The following is a 25711-nucleotide window of genomic DNA, read 5'->3' on the forward strand; positions in this document are numbered from 1 at the left end:
CCTCTTCTGATATTTACTTCCATGTCCTCTTCTCTTGATCAGGCTCATACAACACTGACCGCTGCATGACCCTCTACGGGAGATCCCATTGCTGCCACTCAACATTCCACCCATTTTGGTCCAGGGAAGATCAGCTGCATTGGACCCTTCTGTCTGTTTCTCCCAACAACGCCAATCCACAATAGCATCTACTAGCAAGGGAAGAGGGGTGTCATGGAGGCGCGCAGAGATAGAGGTCTTGCTAGACATTTGGGGGGAACGGAAAATTCAAGAACAGCTGCGGTGCAGCCACAGGAACTTGGACTTCTTTGAGAAGAGCTCAAGAGAGATGACTGCATGGGGCCACCAGCGTAGCGCCACTGAGTGCAGATCCAAGACCAAGTCCATGCGCCAAGTGTACAGGAGGGTGGTGAATCACAACTCCAGGTCAGGGAACAACGTGGCGACCTGTCTGTATTACACACAGCTACATGGCATTCTCTGGGGGGATGCCACCATTCACCTGAAGAGCATATCCAGAAGTCTGCAGATTGCTCATGGCACCATGTACACGGAGACTCCGGATTGTGACCCTCTGGAAGCGCATTCATTGGAGCCATCGGAGGGATTGTTGGAAGAGGGAACCACATTCCTGTGGAGCGGCGTGACATTGGTGGGTGTTAAGGACCAGGTTTGTATCTCAATTGCTGAACACGGGGCGTTGGATGTCCTCCCGGTGCATTGCATGCACACACTGCTCCATGGGGTCCTGGAACAGCCATACGCGCAGAGCTGTGCCACCTATACTCATAAGCTGCATTGTCCCCAACCCTAACCAAGACCCACCCTGTTATTTACCATTACTTACGCACTATGGTTTAGAGACAGATTTTGGGGCGTGTGGGGAGCAGCGCTGCACCCACATTGATGGGTGTCTGTTTCCTTCCATGCCTATGTGACAAAGGACAGTGGAGCTAATACCATACTCCCATTTCACAGGGCATGACAGACTGGAGCAGGAAAAAGAAGGGGTGCTGACCTGGCCAAAGAACAGGGTCAGGTTCTCCCAAGAACAGGGTGCTGACCTGGCCAAAGGGAGTGGTGAGTGGCAACACACAACTTTGTATTCTGTTCCACAAGCCGTTCACTGGGAGGCCCGAGTGAGGTGGCCACTCTGCGTTCCTCTTATCGCTCGAATAGTTCCAAACAGAGAACTCGGTGGGTACCCCCATCTGCCCCCTGCCTATACGCTGTAGCGCCTTATGGTGTGACGTCCCTCTCCAAGCCCAAAATGAAGATGGGCTGTATTCAAGTGGACTTAACAGTCTGTTTTTGGCTTACTGTGTTGTCACACACACACCTCGCTTCCCCCCCACCCCCAGCAAGCAGCACCACCACGTCTGCATTTTCAGTGTAGGGAAAGATTCCGCCAGAAGCGTGCTTCAGATGGCTTTTCCAGGACTGACTGGAAATGTAAAATGGCTGATGTCCACAATGCTTTTTCAGGTGGGGAGTCATGTGCCAGCGATCAGAGGGCAAGCAGGAGTGCTCCAGATGAGCTACAGGACATAGGTAAGCAAGGGGATGAATGGACTTTCAAGTTTTGGGGCCCCGTACAGGAGATTTTCAAGCCTATGCCCAACATGTGCAATGACTGGGGGACCCAAGACTGTCCCTCCATGTCCATGCTCTTAAAACTCAAGTGCCAGATTTGGCCAGAGGAAGGAGCCCATGCAAAGGTTTCCCGTGGGTAGGCTCACATCCCCGTCACCCTCCCCTCCCCTTTTGGATCTCCAAAAATTTCCTCATGGACACTATAGGAGGCTAATTCCACTGTGCCTTTCCCATTGTATCGGATGGGAATCATGATTTTCCCTGAGAGCAAGAAATGAGTGATAAATGCCCGTGGATATAAGCTGAGGCAATGTGCCTCCATGGTGCCCGGCCACCAATTCACCACCAATATCCATCCACCGACCCTCAAACATTGCCAAAGTTTTACCTTGGATGGCATAGGCCAGCTACTGACAACAAACGTAAGTTTGTGAAGGAATTATTTCTAGGTAATTTCTGTCTATGCCTCTTTTTTTCTGGTGGCCACCACAAGCTATACTGCAATGCATGCTTAAACCATTTCTAATCTCTCTAACAGACCATCTAGTAACCAACAGACAGGCCACCTTATCCCCTGCCACACGCCTGTCACTGATCAGAAATAGAGTCATAGAGCAGCCAACGACATTGCTGAATGCATCATGCGTCATGCTACAGAGGAGAATGATCATGTCCTCGCAGTCACGGAGAGAGATGCAGAGGTGCTTAGGGAGTATGTGAGAAGATCTACTCTGGATGATGAGGCAGCAAGCAGGGATAGGAGGGCACTCGTCAGCTCCATGGACACCCACACCGTCATTCTCAGAGCCATGCTTGATAAAATGCCCGATTACCGCTCTGTGCAGACTGCGGTGCCCCTGGGGGAGGAGGAAATCCAGCATAGACACCCCCCCAAACATCTAGAATCCGCCCCACACATACCAACCCCTACATGCCCTGAGTCCAGCCCATGTGGGCGGAGCCCAATCCTCCAAAATGTGGCAAGTCCAGGCATGTCTTTCCGGGAGTGCTCAGAGAATGTATCCCCCATAACCTCCACATCCAAGCGTCCTGGGGGTGGTCAGATCAGACCTGCATGACCGCACAAGCGGCCACGTCAATTCTCCTCATGAGGAGGGTCTGGAACCATTTTCAGCTTCCCCTTTGTGGCCTGGACAATGCTGAGATTTGCCCTGTCATCGCTCAAGTTAATAAGCCCTGTTAATGGTTCCCCACGGTTTTTTCTTTGTTCTCTGTTCCGCTCTTATGATTTGAAAGGAGGTTCCCAGAACAGAACCTGTCTGGAAGTGCTTTGAATTGGAAGCCGGATGGCGGATGACCCTGTGTGGCCGAGAGTGGTTCTACTGAAAGTTGGCTGCGTATGCACAACCCCTCCCCAGCACTGTGCAAGAACAAGTTCAATATTTTCTCAAGTATGTTCCTTGTTATCACGATAGTAAAGTTTTCCAGAAAGAAAAGACTTTTTCCCCAAATATTGTCTTACGGGATAAAAACAGTGGGACATGACATAGGTGGGATGGTTTAAAAGGTGCTTTAAGTGCTATTTGTAACTTTTCTTTTTTTTTTACAGAAAACACCCCACTAAGCCTCCCCTCCCCCCCTCCCCCCAGCTTCCTCCATACAACTTTTTTTTGCCAGACGGGCTTCCTTCTCCAGGCGGGCCATGCGCTTCTCCATCTTGCTCACTGCAAATGAAGAGAGAAATCCCGATTTCAGTCACCCTGTCCATATATCCACACCTGCCCCAAAATCCTTCTGTGAAAAATACCCACTTCCTCGCTTGACCGAGCCCCCTAGGCGGAGCATGGCGCCGAGAACAGAGGTGGTCAATTCTGTGTGCCCCGTCACTTCTCCACCGTGGCCCGGAGTGGCCACCCCGGGATGGCTGGGAGCGCGCTGTCCTGCAGTGCCCTGTGTTGTCGCCCCTGTGGTTGCGAAAGGTAAACCAAGTTTAACCAGCCTGTTCAGTTTGACATCTGTAGGGGGTGGGGAGGGCCGACCTTGGGGCACTGCTTGACATTACTTTGGAGATGTTGGGAAACAGGAAACAGTATAGGGATGGCAACAGGAGAGATGCTACATGAGGCGGCAGTCCAGACAGCCAGTGACGTTGGGGGCCATCCCCTTGGGGTGCCACACAGGGGCACTCTCATACAGGGGTATCTGGTGCCGTTTGCAATTTCAAGGGTCCAAACTCCTGGGACTAACCCAGGGTGGCTGTCGCTTCAGAAGCAGTATCTCGCAGCACAGGCCAGGCCCAGAAAGAGAGTCGTGAACGCTGGTGCCAGTCTTACCCGCATGCTTCCTCACAGAGGCATGTCCAGCGGTGCCCGCTACTGGGGCACCTTGGCCTCCATCCCCGCCTCCAGAAAACAAGGGCCCCACTACGCCCGGAGCTGAGGAACTCCCGGCTTGCTGGCTATCCCTCACTCTTTGCATGGCTGGAAGAAAGAGGTTGGCAGTAAGCATTCCACTTGACCCCCAGGGTGGTGGATGCATCTTCTTACGTGACGCACTGCCCAGGTTGCGTTTCCACCTGCAACGTAATATGCCACCCCCCATTCGTGCTGCGAGCCTACACGCAAGAAAACGTGGGCATCACCACCCGCCATAGCGGTGTTCTATGCTCTGGTTGGCCCCCACTTTGGGGAGTGCCAAGCACCAGCGTGGCGTGTCTCTATGGCATAGAGTGGTAGAGTGCTCTGCTCCTGTTAAAAACAACCCTTGAGAGGGCCACTCTGGGTTTTTGGTCACCCATCACACATCAACACTGCAGGGTCTACCCACTTCTTGCCCGGCTGTCCTGGGGCAAAGAACACACACCACTTCTCTCGCTCGATTGCACTGTCACAGTTGAAGGTGGCAGGGGGATGGTCATGAAAAGGAGCGAACAGCAGTGTCACCGCAGCCCTTGCAGGGCTACAGTGTAAGACATAGGCAAACCAAACAACACTCTGTCTAGGAAGAGATGGGCCCCCATTTTTTTCCCTGCCATCATTGACCTGCAGGGGGCTATCAACCACCCTTTTTCTTGAAGGCCCAGGTGTTGCTAGGGTCCGCACATCCCCCCTCGCCATAACCGCAACAGGCTAACCCCCAAATTCTCAGCAAGCACAATACCCCATGGCTGACCTGCACTGCGCCTCTCTGCCCAGCTTGGCTGGCCCGCATGGAGCCACAGCACATACAGCAGCTTTTAGTGGGGCGGTTCTGCTCCTGCGGGGGCACGGGACGGAGTGCCGCTCCAGGGCCTAGAAAAAACGGGCCTTCAAGGCCTTAAACTTTGTCCTGGCCTGCAGGAGGGAGCGAGGGAATCCTGCCTGCGAGAGTCCCCTCGCTACCACCCTGTACACGGCCTCATTAGATTGAGTGGAGCTGCGCATAATGCGCTCCGCGTGCCCACAGCTGCAGCATTACCTCCACCTCGCTGTCCTGCCAATAGGTGAGCCTGCGGGACACCATGTTGTTTGACACCTGAATGACACGGGGGGGTGGTGGTTTGACAACATCATAGAGAACTCTGCCACTGCAGCTTCGGCGCAGCACCACCTGTTGATGAAGCTTTGAATAAATGATTCTTCGAAGATCCTGAAAGAAAATGGGTGGGGGTGGGAGGCTGTGTCTTGCGGGCGGCACTGAGAGAAGCACGGAGACAGCGTTATCGGTCTTTAAACATTTTTAATTAGAGTAACAGTAATGGCAAAAAAAAGAAGCAAGCAAGTGTGAGTGAGTAGAAAAGACAACACAGATAGAAAAAAACAACTCCTGCGACCCCACGAACTTGCACCTAGGTGCTTTCCGAGACATGTCCCCTCATCACAGTCATCCCGTTCTCCCACATGTACTTGCAAAGTGCCCTCCGAACTTCATTCCCCTGTTCGTTATGCAGGTTGTTGTCACTGACGTAGGGAAGCCCCAGGGTGTCCAACACAATATGGTGATTGTCCCCCGACGCATTGTCAAAGCCTCTCCGTTCGTCTCACAGATATTATGCAGTATGACACATGCATGTATGACACTGAGGGCACATTTTCCTCAGCCACCTCCAGTCGTCCAACGAGACATCTCCACCTGCTCTTTGGCCTGCCAAAAGCGTGCTCAGCCACGTTTCTGGCTCTGCTGAGGTGGTGGTTGAAGTGAGCCTCCTCTGGCAAGAGGTGTCTCCCAAAGGGCTTCATCAGCCAACGACGCACAGGGTACGCTCCGTCGGCCAGTATCAGCGGGGGAATTAGCACACCACCAACTCTCCACATCGGGTTCCCCAGGACAAACGCTCCAGCATCCATGGCCTCGCAGAGCGCGGAGTTCCGAAATACGTAGGCATCGTGATTTTGCCCTCTCCACCCAATTTCAACATTGATAAAACATCCAGCGTGGTCTGTTGTGCCTTGTAGAAGCATTGAACAGTAGTGCTTCCAATTGATAAATTCGTTGCCCTGTCTAATCGGGGAAACAATGGACAAATGCTTCCTGTTGCAAGCCGCAAATGCCCCAGGGAACCCCATGGCGGAGAAGCCAAGCATTGCCTGGAAAGAGAGGAGAGAGCCTAGTTAGTAAGAGGCAGCAAAAGGATGCCTGAGTGTTACCAAGCAACAGATGCATCCTGCTCATAGCCCCATCTCCGCACACACTTACCCGGACAAGCCCTGTCAAGCACAAAGAACCCCGTGGCACCTTCCAGGGTCGCATCCTGCGGTCCAGGACGCGCACGCACACACATGCATGCACACACGTCCAGGAGAGCAGTTGTCACCATTCATGGAGTAATATTTGTAAAAATCCCCACAGAGCATATCGTGTCCACCTCACGGATGGAAAGCCGACCTCTCGACAACTGTAGTCAATGGAGCATCGCTTCTTCGAAGATTCGAAGATGCTTGCTCACCCCTCAAAAGCAGTGCCCCCCCATGACCTGCACTCACCGCATCCATGTCGCCAAGGGTCACCATTCTCCGCTGCAGAACATGATCCAGAGCAAGGCAGACCTGCACAAAGATTTCTGCAACCGTGGATTTCCCAACGCCGAACTGCTCCGCAGCAGTTGTCTTGTACAAGGAGTGATTGGCTAGCTTCCAAATGGTGATGGCCACCCCCTTCTCCACCGGGATTGCTCTGCGCATTTGTGTCGAGTGTCTGGTCAATAATGGGAACACCTCGGCCATGACTTGAAAGAAGGTGCGACGAGACATCCTGAAGTGCTTGATCCATTGTTCGTCGTTCCAGACATTCAGAACAATGTTCTCCCACCAGTTCTGCCTGCTCGGCTGCACCCAATACCTCTGGAAAACCCTCGGGGTGAGGAGAAAACGCACGTTCTGCGCCACAGTGACCATGTTTCGCAGCATCCGTGAACCCATGTTCAGACAGCGATTATGGTACCATTTCAGTATCTGTACCCGAGACCTCCTACGCTGGGATGGCAGCCAGTCAAGAGCAATCACTGCCTTAAGAGCACACATCAGGGCATTGAGAGAGACAAAAAGCAGCCTGTAATACATGGGCATTTCTGAGCCAAAGAAATATACAATGTATCCAGAAAGAGCAAGCAAGGAATCAGTGGGGTGAGGTGACACAGGCGTGGTGGGGTTTCCTTTGACCAACCACAGAAAAACACAGTGGGGGGGGGAGGAGAGGGATGGTGGGTGGGGTATTGGCGGAGGCAGGAAGAGTTGCCGCTCCTCCAATCAGAGCCACCTTGCTTGGGAGCTGGGAAACAGCATGGCGCTGGAGTGTGAACCGTGCTCGTGCATTCGACCAAGTAGTGGAATGGGGAAACAGGGTGAATGTGGATAATCACGTTTTAACGCGAGTGTGTATAACCGACAGGGCCCCGACTTCATTGCGATGGCGGGCGCAATGTAGATCGGCCCCTAGACAGGCTTGTCAGGGAGAATGCGGTCTTGCAGATAACCTGGTCCCATGTTGAGTAGGACTATGTAAATCATAGCCCACACTTTGAATTGTGCCTAGAAATGGACCAGTAGCTAGGGATGGGTGGATTCCCTACCTGCTGGTCTGTGTGGGAATCCGCCCGTGGGGGGAGGCAATCTGTCCCTCCCCCTGGAATCCTCAGGAGCTGGCTCCTCTGCACGGCGATCCTGTGGAGCCGGCCACCGGCTCCGCAGGATCGCCGAGCGAGGGAGCTGGCTCCTGAGGATTCTGGAGCGAGGAGGAGGTAAATGCTCCGTTCCACCACAGACTCCAGAGGCCAGATTCTTTGGAATCTGGCCTCATTGGGGTCCATGGCGGAATTATCCACCATCCCTACCAGTAGCCAGTGAAGCAGTTGTGACATAGGAGTTCCATGCTCCCTATAACTGGCCTCAGTCAATAGTCTGGCTGCAGCATTCTGAACCAGCTGAAGTTTCTGTACATTCTTCAAAGGCAGCCCCATGTAGAGTGTGCTTACAGTAGTCAAAAAAAGATATAACCAAGATATGTGCCACCACAGCCAGATCTAACATTTCCAGGAATGGACACAGTTTTCACAACAGCTTTGCTGTGCAACAGTGTGCCTGGCTACTGCTGAAACGTGGGCATTCAGGTTCAGGGCTGGATCCAGGAACACACAATGTGAGATAATGAGGTGAGGTCCTACATTTTAATTTTTCAAGATGTCACAGTTATTAAGGTTATTTAGGTCTGAGGCCAAATTACATACTGTTTTCTTGAGCATAATTTTGACAGTGCCAAAAAGAACTCTCTGGGGTTTTTTTTGGCCATTTTCCAATACTCCTTGCAAAAATGTTCTGTTCTTTGTTTAAATTTCCCTAACTCTCACTTTTTCGCAGTGACATCAACGTATAGCCAGATAAGATTAGCTACATAAAGTTATGACATCCATCCATTCACTACCTGATCCCTAATTAGGTGGAATCGCCCATGTGATTAAACCAGGAAACAGAAAGAAGAAACCGCCAGGTAATAAACTTACATTAAAACAGCAGGAGGAGAAGCTAGGGACAGGAGGAGGTAGTATGAATGGGATTAAAAAAGGCCAATATTCACACCATGTAAGTGATTTTCAGGAGAAATGTCCATCCCACTGAAATGGCTATTTTAGAACCCAAAAGCACCACTGGTAAATATTTATCAGCAGGCCTACTTCTTAAAAGCATTAAAAGTAGACTGTAAAGCTATTCCAATTGACAAAACTACACAGAAGAATGGCTGAAAATGTTTTACAACAACACCACCATCAAATGATCCCATTGGGTATTAATTCAGGTATATTATGTATTATTCTTGCAATACTTAAGCATTGTGAAGATTTAATCCAACTGAAGTAGAACACTGCGTTTTCCTAGGTTTATCTGTTCTTAGGAAGGATTTTACTACTGAAGATTTGAAACCATTTCCTTCCCTGTGCAAAATATAAAACCAATATTTCAAGCTCTGTCAGAAATAGAAGCTTAACACAGTTTTACAATTATCTGGAAAGGGATCTCTGAGCTACGGAAAAGGGATATTATACCTGCCAAAAAGAACAGGAATTTCACATGATGTGTTTAACTTCAACAATATTTTAAAGGAAGGAGGCAGGATATATGTAGGTTGAAAGAGTACCTAAATTATGTAGGAAACCAAAAGTAATACGTAGAGTGTTGTTTTAAGCATATTTACAGTGAAACCAACGAAAAACATAACCAATGCACAGAACTAATTTGGCAAGTGAAGGATGTGGGTTGTGTTTAGGACAGAGTGCACCAGTGCATCTTAGGAGTCAGTAGGGTCCACAGAATTGTGTGAAGGCACATGATGCAGTTTTCTTCCTGAAGCTAAGCATGAGCCACGTCGATGGGTGATCACCTGGGACTTGTTACATAAGCTAGTCCTTGCGGAAAAGGGTGGTGGCATGGGTGGGCAGGCTTTCCCTTTCTTCAAGCAGAGGCTGGGCAGCCATCTGTGGGGATGCTCAAGCTCTGGTTTCCTGCTTCAAGCAGGAAGTTGGACTAGATGGCCTAGAATTCCCCTTCCAGCTCTATGATTCTTCTATGATTACTTCATGCAATCTTCCTTTCCTAAATATCATACGTAAAGTTAAGTCAACGAGCTCGAAGTATTCATTGCCACTGTAAATCTACCTCAGTTTTTGTAGCAGCCTGATCCCTATGGGACTCCCATTGGCACAAGGGATAGAAGGAAAACCATAGCCACTACATCTGCAAGAATAATTAAGAGTTAAGAACTGCTAAAACAGATGCCTGGTTCTAACCCAGACAGAGCTCTGATACCCTTAGGGTGCAATCCTCTGTATGTTCAGCCAGAAAAAAGCCCTGCAACTTCCAGCATGCCTCCAGCCAGCCATGCTAAGCATGCAGAAGATTGCACCCTTAAAGTGTCAGGATTAGGGAGGGAAAGGACCTGTGGACCTAAGTAGGAGATTGGGATCCCTAACCCTCTTGAGCAATGCTGCTGTAGTTATCTCATCCTCCTTTCTTCCAGTCATGCTACTGTAAATAGAATCCAACTCCACACTATGCAGAATATAAGGGAGAGAAAAGGAAGCAAAAGACAGCAAATCAGTGGACTTGTCACCTGCAGTCATACCTCAATCTCTCTGCTCTCCAACTGATTAGCAAATAGATTGATACGATCTTTGGAGATTTCTAGCTAACTAATACTTTCCTTCTTTATTGACTTCTAGACACCTTGAGGGAATGTATAGAAATGCACCATGTACATATAAGCAACATTGCTTATGGCAGGCAAGGGAATTGCAAAGGAGATCATTTTCCCAGCAGTGTAATGTAGCAGCTGTTGATTAATGTAATAGAGCTATTACACTAACCACAGTCTAAGGATAGAAGGGAAGTAGAATGCCGGATCCAATGGAAACCAAAAAGGATAAGAATTTAATTACCAGCTTTGAACTTGATGTTAATCATTCCACCATTGGGTTTTTACATTGTTCAAATTAAATCAGCTTAATACATGTATTATGTAAAATAGAATGTGCTTGGTATAGCACATTTATGTTGGTATAGCAAATAATACACACAATTATCTTTAGAATATAGTTATTAGAAATCAAACAATAGCTTACACACCAGCACAATGAATAATGTTGTTAATGCCTGCAGTATTTTAAAAAGAAGTTTGATAAAAAAAAGGATAACATGTACAAACTGTGGGGCATATATGAAGTTGAATTTATCTAATCCATTTGTTCTTTTTTTGCTTCTCCTACACTAAAGTAATTCCATACTCACATAGCATTCATGATATGAGTGGCTTCTTCCTGAGAATTAAGCACACAGTCCTTCCTAGTCGTATTTGTGAATTTATACTTCATAATCTGAGGAAACAAAGCAGCAGCATTTTATTTTTTATTACAGTGAAATGTTTCATCACTGTTTGCTACTTCTACAAAACTAGTACAGTGTATGCTATAGTTACATCTGTCATCATAAATCCTGCATTGGTCAGGGGGCTGGACTAGATGACCTCCAAATTACTTTCCAGCTCTATGATTCTATTCTATGACTGGCCAACCTGACTAAAACAACCTGAAAAGAGTAGAACAGAAAGATAGAGTTGGAATGGACCTTGTTTTCCCAGCCATAGGGAAAGGCAGCATTTCTCTACTGATAAGAGAGGAAACCCATGCTCTTATCCCCCACTAAATAGTTGTTGTTGTTGCTATTATTATTTTTATCATTGATATACTGCCTTATCTGCTAAAAAGCCATCAATGCAGTGTACAACAATTTAAAACAATAAAACCCTGCACCAATAAAACAAACACAATTTAAATAAATAAAAATAAATACATAAAACAAGAACATTAAGAACAGTAATAACATTAAAACCCACACTTTTTAAAGGTTAAACTAAAAATATGTGTCTTGACATTCTTTCTAAAGGTCAAGAGAGTGGGGGCCAATTGTAGTTCTTGAGTGAGTGCATTCCACAGTTTGGGGACAACACAGGAGATAGGCCTTTCACACATGCCCAACAAACAGGCCTCTGCGGGTAATAGTGCCCTGAAAAGGGCCTCCTCTGCAGATCTTCATACGTGGGTAGGTTCATAACGAGACGGGTGGTCCATTAAACAGTTCGCCACCTCTGCTCTATTCAATATCTTATACACCAATTCTATACACAATGACTCGGCAATATGCCCCATGGATTTCAATTATACTTTTGAGTAAGCATGTTTATGATCGTAGCTTTGGTGTTTTATAGGGCTCATTCTTTTCAACATAGTTGCTGTTTGCTCAATCCATGTTTTCAAGCATATAGTTTCACCTAATAAATCTATTGCCATGTCATGTCAAATACCTGTAATCGATCATCAATGTATGAAACACGTAAAATCTCTGCAGCTGATGGCCTCAGTGAAGGGTCCTTGCTCAGCATGCTGAAATATTAATGATATGAAATGAATCACTTCTCATACTAATTCAAACTACTGAGGGTGAAACCAGTAAAGGACAAACAAAAACACCCACCTATGTAGCATTGTATCAAGTTCTCTTGGATAGGTGTCTGGGAGAGAAGGGGTTTCACCCTCCACAATTTTTAGAACAATGGACAAAAAATTGCGACCAGTGAATGCATGATCCAAACAGCACATCTCATACAAAATGCATCCAAGAGACCTGGAAGAAAATAATAAAAACAATTCAAGGACAAGGAGAAATTCTCAATTCACTGACTAGGTTCACACAATTGCTGCAGCTCGTTGTGGCTTTAATATCCTGAATATTCAAGCCACAGCTTGTCGTGTCGTCCGAACCCAGGGACAGCAACCCTTGCAGAACCCATGGACTGTTTTAGGTTTATGTGAGGGTTGTTTAGTGTATTTCATTTTGAGTTGAAGGAGAGTTGTAGTTTCTTGGGATTAACCCTTGGGATTAAAGGGCTATTTAACCCTTGCATAACCCACAGTCCCAGGGTTCAGATGACGTCATGGCTTAAATATTCAAAATGGCCACTCACACATGCTGCAACCCACTGAGGCTTAAATAAGCCTTGGTGGGCTGTTTGATCATGTGAACTGGCCCATCTGGAGACTGCTTACACCACTGTTGCCTTTTAATCCCGAGGATAAGAAATGACAACTCTCCTTCAATTCAAAATGAGATACATCTAAATTACAGAATCATACTATAGAATGATAGTATTGATTCACATTTGTAAAACCTATTCTTCCATTTCCACAGGGTTTATAATGCGAAATGCAATATAAAAGTAAAGAGGTCATGAAATGGGGGGAGGGGTATGGTTTGCAGTTGCCATGACTATGTTCAAGCTAAACTTCTCTTTTCCTCCCCAGAGTCCAACTCTGGGGGTGGGGGGAACAGTTTTGCAAGTTTGTAGCTAAACCAGACTGTGGACAGCACCATTTTGCTAACTCTTGTGCTATCATAACAATACCGCCCACTCCCTGTCCCCAAAGCAGTTTTTAAAATAGCAGTACATGCAACGCTTTTTAAAAAAAATCCAAACATAACCCAATGAGGTTTGAGCATCCTCAGTGGCCACAGAGTACTGAATGTATTTTTTGGAAAACCGATTGTGTATGTGTGGAATGGACATCCTGGAGGGGGGACGTGGCTGGCAAGTTGGCTGGAATATTGAACAGGAGCACTCCACACTGCAACATTTTGTTGCAAATCCCACTTATTTCCTATCTTTCTTGTAAGCAGTGCTTAAATCACACTTTCTTAGTTTGGATGTCATGGGAAACCAGGATATAACTGCCAAAGTGGGTGAGTGAGCAGAGGAGGGAAGGGGCAGGGAGAGAACACAAGGGCACACACAGCTCATTCTCAAGTTACACCTGAGATCCTTACATCTGAAGCAGGTGACTATTAGCACCAAATAAATGTTAAAGTGTAATAGTTGTAAACAAGAAGAATTTCAGATTCCCAAATCCCCAAGAAGAGAAGCGTGTGCCCTTGAGTAGATATGATCTTGCAATATAAACATTCCAGCAGCATGGCAGCAGATCGGTTCAAATAATTGCATTTTTTTCAGAGAAAGAAAAGATACAGCACATTACATAAATAAACAGAAAGTGACCTAGAAAACAATGCGTGTGTGTGTGTGATCATTATGAATAAATGAATAATTCATTTGATACAGAATGCTGCCTACTCACCAAATGTCTGATTTTGTGTCATAACCTTGGTGTTGCAATGCCTCTGGGCTCATGTAGAAAGGAGTCCCAGTAAAAGTAGTTGCTAAATCACAGGATCCCATCAAGAGACGAGAAACTCCAAAGTCCCCTTGAAAAATATTTGGAAATCTAGTTACTTGATGAAAAACAGTTGATGAAACAAGAAAACCAAGCTGCATACCATTATTTTGATGATTTCCAGACTGGAAAGGCAGCTGTGTTAGTCCATTGCAGCAAACACAAGAGACTTGTGGCATCTTAAAGACTAACAAATATATTATGGCATAGGCTTTCATGGACAAAGTGGGCTGTAGTCCATGAAAACTTATGCCATAATACATTTGTTAGTCTTTAAAGTGCCACAAGACTCTTTTCTGTTGCCACCATTTTATATCTATTTTATTCAGATGCATAATTCAAACAGTTACTGATAGGCATAGTATTTCCCATGATATCACTGCCACAAAGTCAGCCTCCCCAGTTGATAATGTCTTGAATATAATGATCGTTTGCCCCATCTGAGCTCTACATTCCTTGAATAAGACACCCACTTCAAAAAGCAGCTTGCCTCTAACTAGGAAGCTGACCTAGGTGTAAAGGGGGATTTCATAGATGGATATGTGCCAACTGCATTTACTTGCATAGTTTATATGAACTCAGAATACAGATTTGGTCAGATTTTTTTAAGGAAATGAATTCACTTTAACTAAGAAGATCGTCCAGTATAACAAAGATTAAGGCATTTTGAAAATTGAAAGAAAATTGGTAGTAAAATCCTATCCATGACTACTCAGATGTAAGACCCATTGAGTTTGATAAGGGTTACTCCCAGAGAAATGGGTATAGGATTGCAGCCTCATAACTTAACTATGTTCATCTTCAACAGTATGGGGTCAGGGGAAAAGAAATTCCAGGCACTGTACAAGTGTGTGAGTATGCATCCCGGGATGGGGAAAACACACCATGGTCCTTATGGGCCTGAGAAATTCCATAGGAACTGCACATATTAAACTATCCAAGAGAAAATGATTTCTAAATGTCAGTGCTCCTCTTCTTAGCGTTGAGGTAAAAATCTGGACATAACTGATGAATGCTCTTGAAATGAGGTCTATGATCCTATAATAGATTCCTGAAATCCAGGCTCAAAGCAATATATTGGATCACCATGAAGTGAGACAGAGCTGTGGTGCAGCTTACTGGACATTTTCTGGTTCATTAAAGCTATCAGTATTTTTCAAGACCTCAAAGACAGTGAGGTCCCTTTTTTCCAGAGATAATTGAAGTGAGACAGAGCTGTGGTGCAGCTTATTGGACATTTTCTGGTTCATTAAAGCTATCAATATTTTTCAAGACCTCAAAGACGGTGAGGTCCCTTTTTTCCAGAGATAATTTTATTTTGGTCAGTGTTGGGAATTTGACTGAAAACTGCTAAGAGGTCTTCAGCAACTATGTTAACAAATCTCCTGAAGGAACAGATCCATTTTACACCAAATCTGAAACAAAATTTTGAAAAAAAGAGTAATAATTTGGCAAACTTTGAAATTTCAAATAATTAAATCCTATAATTTTGCTTTCGAAAGGATATTTTGAAGGGTATGAGTAGGGATGCATAGATTTTGTTAAGTCTGTTGCAACTGTGTTTTGCAGATTGTCAGGTGTCTTTCATTCCCTTGTCTGCTCATTGATAGAACTGTATTTTTTTTAGGGATGTATGAGAAAGTTGTTCTTGTTTGCAAATGTACATTTGTGCTAGTGTGCACTTGCACAAATGCACATTTGTGCAACCTCCCCCCCTCCGCCCCAGTATAAAAACAGTCCACAAGTCTGCATGACTTGGAAAAAGTCAGTCTGCTGCGGAATCCGCAAGTTGGATTCACAGAAATCCAAATTCATTTTATTGATTGATTGATTGATTGATTGATTGCATTTATACCCCACCTTTCTTTCCTCTTGCAAGGAACCCAAGGCGGCTTACATGATCCTCCTCCTCTCCATTTTATCCTCACAACAACAACCCTGTGAGGTGGATTGGGCTGAGAGTCTGTGACTGGCCCAAAGTCACCCAGTGAGCTTCCATGGCTGAGTGGGGACTAGAACCCGGATCTCCCAGATCCTAGTCCAACACTCTTGCCACTATACCACGCTGGCTCTCAGCATTTTTCTCCGATATCCCTAGATACCACAAACTATGATTTTTTATTTGTGTGTATGTGTATTTTATATATATATATATATAATCACACACACACGCGCGCGCACACACACACACACATCTGTCTGTCTGTCTGTCTGTCTGTCTGTCTGTCTATCTATCTATCTATCTATCTATCTATCTATCTATCTATCCATCTCCAAGGCAATTAAGTTGTGTTAAATTCTGTAGAGAAAGTATGAAGGGAAGGAAATTTTGCACGAGCTTTCCTGACTACATGTGTTTTTGGCTCTATGGTAAACAAAGAAAAAAACATCATTTACTGGGCTGCCTTATACAAGATCAATTTGTCTATCTAACTTAGTTTTTTCTCTTCTGACTGACAGCGGTTCTCAGGGTTACATCAGTCACCAGCATGACAGGACCACAGGTAAAAAGCAGCTTCCTCCAATATGTAAAAGGATATGTAAAAATAAGTATTAACATTAGCTTTTGATGGACACACAAATACAAGCACCCCAGTGAACACACTATAACATGCACAGTATGAGAAGGAACTGTGTAACAATTATTCCACATGAGCAAATGCACACTGAATCCCATTATATGGGACAAAATATGGTACATATAGAAATCCTTTCCATGTGCTCAGGATGCCAGTACACAAAAGCAAACCTAGTAAGCCATGTAGATGGGGCAGTGGATACACTGGGCCATATGACCATGGTTCTGTGCAAGCCTATGCACCTGTGGCTCTCTTGGACAGGATGGACACACATCTCTCAATGTGTGCCCACGCTCAACACCCATACCACCATTAATGGCATTAATGTATTGTTATGCACAGATATCTCTATCATGAGAGCAGTTTTAAACACTTCTGAATATCAGTATTATAATCATGTTAATATTTATTATCTTAAAAGAAGTACACAATTTTAAAAGGGGGTGGAGTCCATTTTTAAAATCAAAAGAGGTACACAGGTGAGGAGATGACAACCCTTTCCCTGTCCCATGATACTTCTCTTCTCAGCCAAGCTCTGATACCAGACATTTATTCGGCTGGGAGAAAAGTATTTGGGGAGAGGAACTGCAGGGAAGTAAGCCGGGAAGGGGGGGGGGGCAGAATCCTGTACTCCTCAGCTGTGTGCAGGGCTGGCATCAGGACCCAGCATACTCAAGGAATCGCTGGGGCCTCATCACCTCAGCACAACCCTCCACTGACACCTACACCAGAGCCTCTTTTTCTGGGGCTCCGATGGACAGCTCAGACTCTCCATTTACTTTAAATTTCCTAAAAGGCCCTATAGCACCCCAATGTAGCATCATTCCAGAATGTTGTGAAATAGGATTTTTAGAGGAATAAAATCATTTGGGGTGTGTATGTGTGTGTGTGACATCTTACCAATTTTAACAAGGTTGTTTTTCAAAAAAATATTCTTAGCTTTCAAATCTCTATGAAGTATTCGCCTGAAAATAAAGCGTAACAAAGGTTTATTTCAGTGAGGTGAAAAGGTTAATAGCAATTAATTATTCTGACAAATGCATTTTTTGATTACTGTTCTGAAGCTTATACTTTTTCTCCTAAACACTTAACTTGGAAATGAGTCCCACTGATTTTAGGCTGCAGTCCTAAACACATTTACTAACTGAGTAAGTCCCTTATTCGTTTAGGCCTGCTGGTGTCCAGTGATTTAACACCAATAGATGGATTCAGGCACGGTATTTCTAGTTTCAGACTTACTTCTGAGTAAACATGCATAGGACTGAGGCTGCACATCACATTTCATAGAATCATAGAATAGTAGGGTTGGAAGGGGCCTACAAGGCCATCGAGTCCAACCCCCTGCTCAATGCAGGAATCCAAGTCAGAATCCATATTTCAACAATGGTCGCCAGAAACCCACACAAGAAAGATTTACCTTTGCAGCTCCCATCCAAAATGAACCACAATCTGTATTTTACACATGGCCTGTCTGACAATGGAGGCTGCTTCTGTGAAAACTGTGACTAAAAATACCTCCATGTACTTTTAGCATGTGCACTACTAACCTGATGGATCACTGTCAGTCATCACAATCTAGCAATTGAGTAATTACAATGGAGTGGTACTCCTTCACTAGCATGGCTCTGTTGGGTACTCTGAAATTAACAGGGAGCTCTGTGGGCCTTAATTAACAGGGATTGAGATTTGTTAAATTGCTACAAGCAGCGGAGCAAAGCTGATTGAAGACAAGCCTGAAAAATTGAGTGTGTCTGATAAGGCTGCCAACTTTTGAGTCCAAAAATACTGGTTCAGTGGGTGTAGCACTGGGTGCAGTCAAGAACAACTAGGGTCAAGGGGCAAGAAGCCGGAGACATTGAGACAACCCCCAACTGGCGGGGGGCAGGAGGTGCTTAACCTTTTCCTCAAGGGCAAGTTTTTCCTGTTAAAATTCCCTCTCCCAGCAGATCTCCCACCTGCAGGGGAACAAATTCAGGGCCCCTGTAACTTTTCTGCTGTGGGGGAAAAGGCAGGAGAGGGGTAATTTTGAACAGAAAACAGCCCATGAAGAAAACATCTTTCTTCTCATGACTACTCTGATCAAATTCTCAACCACCCATAGCTGCATTTCAGTACACACACACACACACACACACACACTCAAACACAACACAAACATACACACACACATAAAGAGGATGTTCATGTGTCTCATGTGAGGATTGGCCCAGAGGAATATGAATGAGCAGGGATAGAACAAGGCCAGAATCTGGGATATCAAAGGTGGACTCAAGGCAGAATTTGGCAGATATGAAGTATAATGAGCACAGAACGTTATGAGTTGTGGGCTCAGCCTGGCAGAATACGCAGCTTACTTTACTTTTCAGGTGCTAGTATCAATCACCTGACTGCACACAGTTTTACTGGTCAGACCAGTAAAATACCAACTGATTGGCAACCCTACTGCCTGAGACTATCAAATTCTGCAGGTCCAGTGATTTAATGCCAGTGAGCGGATATGGGCATGGTATTTCTACTTTCAGAGCATGTTATTTTACCTTTCAAGCTCCTTTCAAGCACTCTCAACACTTCCTGGTGCGCCCCCCGCCCTCCTGCCCCTGACCCATGCATGTATATAACCCCATGCCTAAGAAACTACAGAGTAGTCTTTGGTTCCTTCTAACTAGCAACTGGCATCAAGACTCAGAGGACAGAAAAGCTGTTAACTAGAATAATATGAGAGTCCTTTCTTCAGCACCGTGTGCTTGTGCTAAATAAATGCTCCTCTGAGGCAAACTGGCAACTGAAGCAGAATAAAGTTGATTACTGTGCAAAGGTCTATTGCTATGAAAATATATTAAGTTGCCCAGAGCGAGAAGTTCAGCGAGGTGAGCTTCTCCTAACTTTCTCTCTGAGTGAAAGGAGGCGGCAAGCCACAAACTGCATGGCTCTCAGCAGCCCAGTTGCATCAAAACCAGGTTGAGCTGGGGTGAGGGGAATTCATGCACAAAAGGGGAGGGCACAAACAATCCCACTCTGGATATCTAGATCCCAGTTCAGTTGTAGTTCTCAGCCTGTAAGTTCTTCACATGGTCTAAGCCCCATTCCTAGCTCTTTATTTTGCTTTGGAAAATAGTTTTTTTTAATTGTTCAGATTTTATAATTGCCTATCCACTGGGAAGTATAGTCCTGTGGGACAATACATTCTTTATCCGGCTCAGCTCACCAGAGTGGTCATGTGTCCTCTTTTACAGAGGACAGTCCTCTGTTTGAAGGGCTGCCAGAGGACTGTCCTCTGTTTGAAGGGCTGTCCAGTCCAAGTCCAGTTCAAAGAAAAAGAACCCTCAGAAGGGAGAGCTGGGCCTTGAAGCTGCCCAGCCACAGCACCTGGATAGCAGGTTGAGCAAGGCACACGGGTCACCTGGTCACGGTCTTCCACATTACAGTGAGATGTTCTGTACTTCTATTTAAATTATAATAATAATTCCTAAATTTGCATCTATACCTATAATTAACACATACAAATTTTACGCAAATTGGTGTCCCCTTTTGGGGGGTGATGCATTTCCTTTTTCTTGGAGATTCATAAGTGGCCACCCTAGAGTAGGCTACTTGTAGGGCTCAAGCCATTTAGGGCTAGCACCTTGAACTGTATTGGTTCAATACAGTTTCTGTATTGGGCCTTTCTTCACTTTCTTCATTGTAAGGCCTTTCTTCATTTTCTCCCATACTGTCATGCACCAAGAAATCTAGGACCCGAAATGTACATATTAATAACTGAAGATGCACACAATTAATAATTGATGATGAAATAAGAAAAATGACTATGTAAAAAGAACATAGTCAAGTTGGTAGCATGTGATGGGGTTAGTACTAATAAACAGTGGTAACCTCTGAAACTGTAAAAAAAAAACCAGTGTATTGAAACTAATTTCCTTCATCACTAAAGAATTAGATCAGTTTTTGTACGAAACCTAGTAGTTCATTTTAACAAAATATGACTTTTCAAATAATCCTTGGGGATTTAAAGCTTCTTGCCCTCTTATGCAAGACTGGTGGGAGTAGTAAAAATTCCTGGTATGGCCCCTGGGCATCTCCAATCTTTAGAGTTGGACATTCCTGACCAAAGGTTTGCAGCAAAAACAAAAATGGTGGAGGAGGGTGGAAAATACTCTGCCCATTGCTTTTCTGGCAACCAGACCAAAACAACCAGGCCAGACAGCTTTTGTTATTTTCTGGTTGGTTGGCAACTCCTATTTGAAACAGCTTTTTTACATTAGCTGTGAGCACTGATATTCTGGAACACTTGTTATATCCAGCAAAGCATAGTGCTTTAGAAATAAAAAACATGGTAGTCTGTATAAGCCTCCTTTATACTTGCACAGCTTAGTATCAGTGTTGTACTCTAAGAAGAAAGGGATTTTTTCCATTTGAAAAATGGGAGTAATTTACACTTCCACAATATTGTTACCAGGATCTTAGGAAAGAAACTAAAAATGTCCTGTCTCATTATCGTCTTTTCCAAAATAATAATACTTTATGTAGGATTTAAAAGGCCAAACTTTGGAAAATACATTCTTTGAAAGGGGGCACTCCCATTTATCCCAAAATAACTGTCCTAACCAAGGTGGCCGAACAGAATTTTAAATCAAAGTCAAGCAAAGACGATTCAGCAAGTTTTAATCTCCACTGTAATATTAGCAACCAAACAGTAAAAAATTAGCTCAGGTTTACAACCATATCAAATCTAATTAGTGTACCTTTCATGCATGTAGTTGACTCCAAGTAACAACTGTATAAACCATTCTACTATTTGGCTTTCAGGAAATATGTTTCCAGCTCCTTTATACTCTTGAATTTTAAAGTCGAGGTCTCGACCCTGAAACATAGGAGCAAATTTACATTCTGACAGAAGCTTTAAATCTTAACTCCATTAAAGTTAATGGGGAGGAAACCCTATTGATTTGAAGAGAATGAAGATTTCTCCATTTATCTTTGTCACCAAATGCTAGTACATATTTATATAATGGGTTGAACACCACGGATGCTCTATATTATTCAAAATACAATGGGTTTGATCCAGACTGAGTTTGTTGAATTTAGAGTGCAATCCTAATCCCCTCAGATGGTTGACTGAGGGAAGTTAGGTTGGGGCAGAAGTGCCCCTGTGCTGGTGGTGAACAGCATTGTTTGTGTGTGTGTGTGGGGGGGTGTACCTCAGTTACAGCCACAGAAAACTCTGTAGGCATAAAGCTACCGCTGGTGGTAGGCCCTGAAATGGGACATTCCAGGGGCAGGACAGGGCATAGGCATCCCTCCATTCCTGTGAGGCCCCAAGACCAGGCTATGCCAGCCTGTGTATTTTCCTTCCTGTTGCAAACAAAGGGAGATGAAAATTGCAATGGAGAGTAAAAAGGAATGTAAGTCCACCCCCACCAACCCACCCTGGCTGGTGCAACCCTAACCCACCTCACTCCCTGCAACCCCCATCCAACCTACTAGGATTGTTCTGTGAGGTCTCATTGACTTAAGTCATGATAATTTGCCCCATTGATTTCACTGGGACCTCAGTTCAACCAACTTAGTATGGATACAAACCTATGATACAAGCTTGGCCTTCTAAGGCCAAGCCCCCCTCCCCCCGAATTCAACCTAGTAATGTTTGCAACACTAATTGCTATAAAGTTGCCAAGCTTCTTGACCATTCAGTGACCAGTGATGACAAGGTATCCTTACTGCATGAGCCTCTGTACAAGTCAGTCTTGTACAGTCTTGACTGTCTGTGAACCCTTGGTTCTTTACCTGTTGTTATTGGGGGAGGGGGTTTGCAAGTCCCCTGTGTATCTGTGAACTATCCTTCTATGAAGAAGACAGCTGTGAAGGCTTACACACACACACATAATCCCCCCCCCCCCCCGTTGCATCAATAGAACTTCCCTTCTGTGTCTTTATTTCATGCTGTCAGGATGTCAAAAACTCTTCTCATGTGTTCCTAGACATGCAGGAACTATTATCCTCAAAATATACAGGCATCATCATACAGATTTATTCTGCATAGTTCTAGTCCGATTCTCACATCCTGGGTTCAGCTAAAGTACAGAACCAGGACAGCAAGGAAATTCCATACGGACACACCCATTTCTTTTGTGCATAGTCTCTTTTGATCAGGTCACTTGGTAAGCGTTTGTTGGAATTCTGTCACAAACTCCTCACAAAGCTCAACGCTAGACACTACTGCAAATTAATAATAAGAGTTCTGAAAGAACATGTTTTTCTTCTTAAATACCTTTTTTTGGAACACTAACTCAGCAACTCCTGAAAAATAACACAGAGGACTCACCTCACAGTATTCAGTGATGATGCAAAAATTTTCTCCTTCTACAAAGCTGGTATAAAACTTGACAATGGCTGGATGGTCTAGCCTGGACAACAGCTGTGCTTCTAAGTTTGCTTCAACTGTTTCATTGGGCTTGAGGTCCCCCACAGAGATCTCTTTCAAAACTTTCCTGTTGATAAAAGGTAAAAACATAATGTGGGTTGCTTCCATGCTAGCTCTTTTCTCTGGAATTCTTTGTTCACTCACTACTGACTGAGAAATCTGTGGATTCTGTGTCTCACATTTCAGTGTTTTCTGTGTTGTCATTCTTCCATGCTTTTTCAGACCTGACTTGTGGTGATTTTTAGTGACAGAATGTAATTGCAGCACTAGCCTGTCCAGTGTGGACAGGCAAAGTCCTATTGAAGCATTTCAGGGCTCTTGTGCCTTTAATTTAAAGTTTCCTGTTCATAGGTCCTGTCCATTTCATTGCTTTTGTTTTGTTTTGTTTTGTTTACTGTGATTGGATGATTAGTGAAAATAGCCTCTTAATTGACTTTGAAATATCCTCTCTTAATTGTCGCAGTGTTATTTTATATCCTCATGGGGAAGATAAGGCTTCCTCTCAGTTTTTCCTTTTCCTTTTTAATAGCAAATTAGTTCTAAAGAAGGCATAATGACCACAAGGCACTTCAGACTAGGGGTGGATGGATCAGTATCTTTTAAGTCCCTGTTACTTTTGTATGTGTTCAGTTGTAAATCCATTCCATCCCATTTCCACATTAGTCCAGAACGTTTTTAAAAATCTGCTTTAAACTTTGCACTTAATACGTATTTTCTCTCAAAATACGCATTTCTAAACCTTTTTTTTTTCAAAATATGCATTTTAAACACATTTTGAGACATAATTCTGAGCTGAGAACTGCACTGCAAAATTCAGAAATGTGTGAAATCCAAAGGATAACTACGTTTTGATCTGCCCATTAGTTTAGAGGTATGGATCAGGTAGGTTCATATTGGAATTCCCAAAAATCAAATTCCTCAAGCATCCCTACTTCAGACAGCCCAGGGCCGATCTATACCTACAGGTTTTTTAGCTTCCAATGAAGTTTCACTGCCCGTCTTTCACATTACGCAGTACCCACCTCAAATTGGAACCAGAATTTCCCGCTTCCGTGCTCCCGCTTTCAATACCCTGATATCCCGGTATTTCCCCTTAATGTGCTCTGATTTTCCGCCTTCGCTACCATATCTGGTTGTAGTCCCCTCCCCTGCCTCTCCATATATGGCGGTGTTTGTACTTCCCTCCTGTCCAATCACAGCTCTCTATGGCCCCATGTCGTCTTCCGGCTACTGATCGCATAGCTTCCTCAGCACTCAGTGTTTCCTCAGCAACATGCAAAGGGCTGGATGTGCACACACTTGTCTGATCTCAGAAGCTAAGCAGGGTCGGCCCGGGTCAGTAGTATGATGGGCGACCGCCTGGGAGTCAGGCTTCCTGCACTGAGCAGGGGGTTGTTCTATCCCTTCAAATGAGACTAAATTTTACCCCCTTCGGCTTTTTTTTTTTTTTAAATTGAGGCATTATCTTCGAAGAATCGTGCCTTTGCCGCAATTTTTTTCCTAATTCAGGCATGATCTTCGAAGATCCGAATCTTCGAAGATCATGCCCGAATTAGAAGGAAAAAAAAATTGCGGAGAAGGCACGATTCTTCGAAGATAACACCTTAATTAAAAAAAAAAAAAAAAGCCAAAGGGGGTAAAACTTAGTCTCATTTGAAGGGATAGAACAACCCCCTGCTCAGTGCAGGAAGCCTGATTCCCAGGCGGTCGCCCATCATACTACTGACCCAGGCCGACCCTGCTTAGCTTCCGAGATCAGACAAGCGCGTGCACATCCAGACCTTTGCTTGTTGCTGAGGAAACACTGAGTGCTAAGGAAGCTATGTGATCAGTAGCCGGAAGACGACATGGGGCTGTTGAGAACTGTGAGTATGGTGGGCATAGAATCAGCAGAAACAGGAAGAGTTTCTGATCCTCCAATGAGAGCCTCCATCTTTAAGAGGAGGAAAACAGCACAGTGCTCGAGTGTGAACCGAACTCGCACATTTGATGAAGCACTGCAACGGGGAAAATGGGCGAGTATGGATAATCACATTTTAATGTGGGAGCGTTTAACCCGACAGGACACCGAATTCATTGCAATGACAGGAACAATGTAGATCGGCCCCCAGTCTCCAGCAACAGAAAAAGACCGTCCTCTCATCAGGGTTCCAGGCCCTGAACCAAAGAAAGGGCACCCTCATTCTCATGCCAACTCCCCTGTCTCTAGGCAGCAGAGCACTAGGAAAGGGAAGGTGGAAAAAGCCTCTCCCTGGGCAGATATCCTCATTTCCATTGCTGTCATTGCTGAAGAATTTAGTGCTAAAGGCAACACAACAGCCTTCACTCTGCAAAAGTGGCCCCAGAGCTGATAACATTAGTCCCTTGTGAGCCCTCAAAAGCTTTTATAACTAATGTAATAAATTATTAGTGTGTTGAGCTTCTCACCACTGGTGCTTTGAGCAGGAGAAATCCTGACTTAAGACATAATTCTTGAGTATTTTTCTCTGTGTGTTTCCACTGCTATTCCTCACAGACCTGGGCCACAATCTGAAGAGATACTTTAGAAATGCCTAAGGGCATCCAGTGTGCTGACTTTTTTTTTCTTTTTGATCATCGAACTCCCATGCTGTGTCAAAAGTGGCTTTTGAAATTGCCCCAAGTTTCTGAAGTGCTTTGGCATAGAGGCTGGAGGCTACTATTTTGAAAAACACCACAAGTCTAATACCCCAATGGATACACAGAGCTCCAATTATGGACTTGGTATACAAATGGTTCAGGGTAGCAGGGTACTATAAGTCTGTCCTTGAGCTGTTTTACACTACCGAGCATACAACAGTTTGCCACAAAGTGTTTACTGAACAGAGAGTAGCAAGCAATCCCAACTTTATGACAAGTGAATCCACACAATGTGCATTTGCAGACACATATTTGTTG

General features: G+C 44.7%; 1 protein-coding gene across 2 annotated transcripts in view; it reads right to left on the minus strand.

Moving 5' to 3' along the window:
- Positions 1–25711, minus strand: part of NEK11 (NIMA related kinase 11) — a 132806-nt gene that overhangs the window by 65900 nt on the left and 41195 nt on the right. The window contains exons 3-11 of one of the 2 annotated variants that reach the window (XM_084858201.1): positions 22697–22862; positions 21117–21235; positions 17278–17342; positions 13703–13829; positions 12048–12197; positions 11878–11956; positions 10806–10891; positions 6516–7080; positions 5256–6119 (exon numbers count right to left, since the gene is read on the minus strand). In XM_084858201.1, coding sequence (XP_084714327.1) covers positions 5553–6119; positions 6516–7080; positions 10806–10891; positions 11878–11956; positions 12048–12197; positions 13703–13829; positions 17278–17342; positions 21117–21235; positions 22697–22862 — 1924 coding nt within the window. In that variant the 3' untranslated portion in view covers positions 5256–5552. Of the gene's footprint in view, positions 1–5255; positions 6120–6515; positions 7081–10805; positions 10892–11877; positions 11957–12047; positions 12198–13702; positions 13830–17277; positions 17343–21116; positions 21236–22696; positions 22863–25711 lie in introns of those variants that run through there. The other variant, XM_084858202.1, reaches the window with a different exon arrangement.

Source organism: Heloderma suspectum, chromosome 5 (assembly GCF_057233095.1).
Source record: "Heloderma suspectum isolate Gila_16-S chromosome 5, 16-S_ref, whole genome shotgun sequence".
In the NCBI taxonomy this organism is placed as follows: Eukaryota; Metazoa; Chordata; class Lepidosauria; order Squamata; family Helodermatidae; genus Heloderma; species Heloderma suspectum.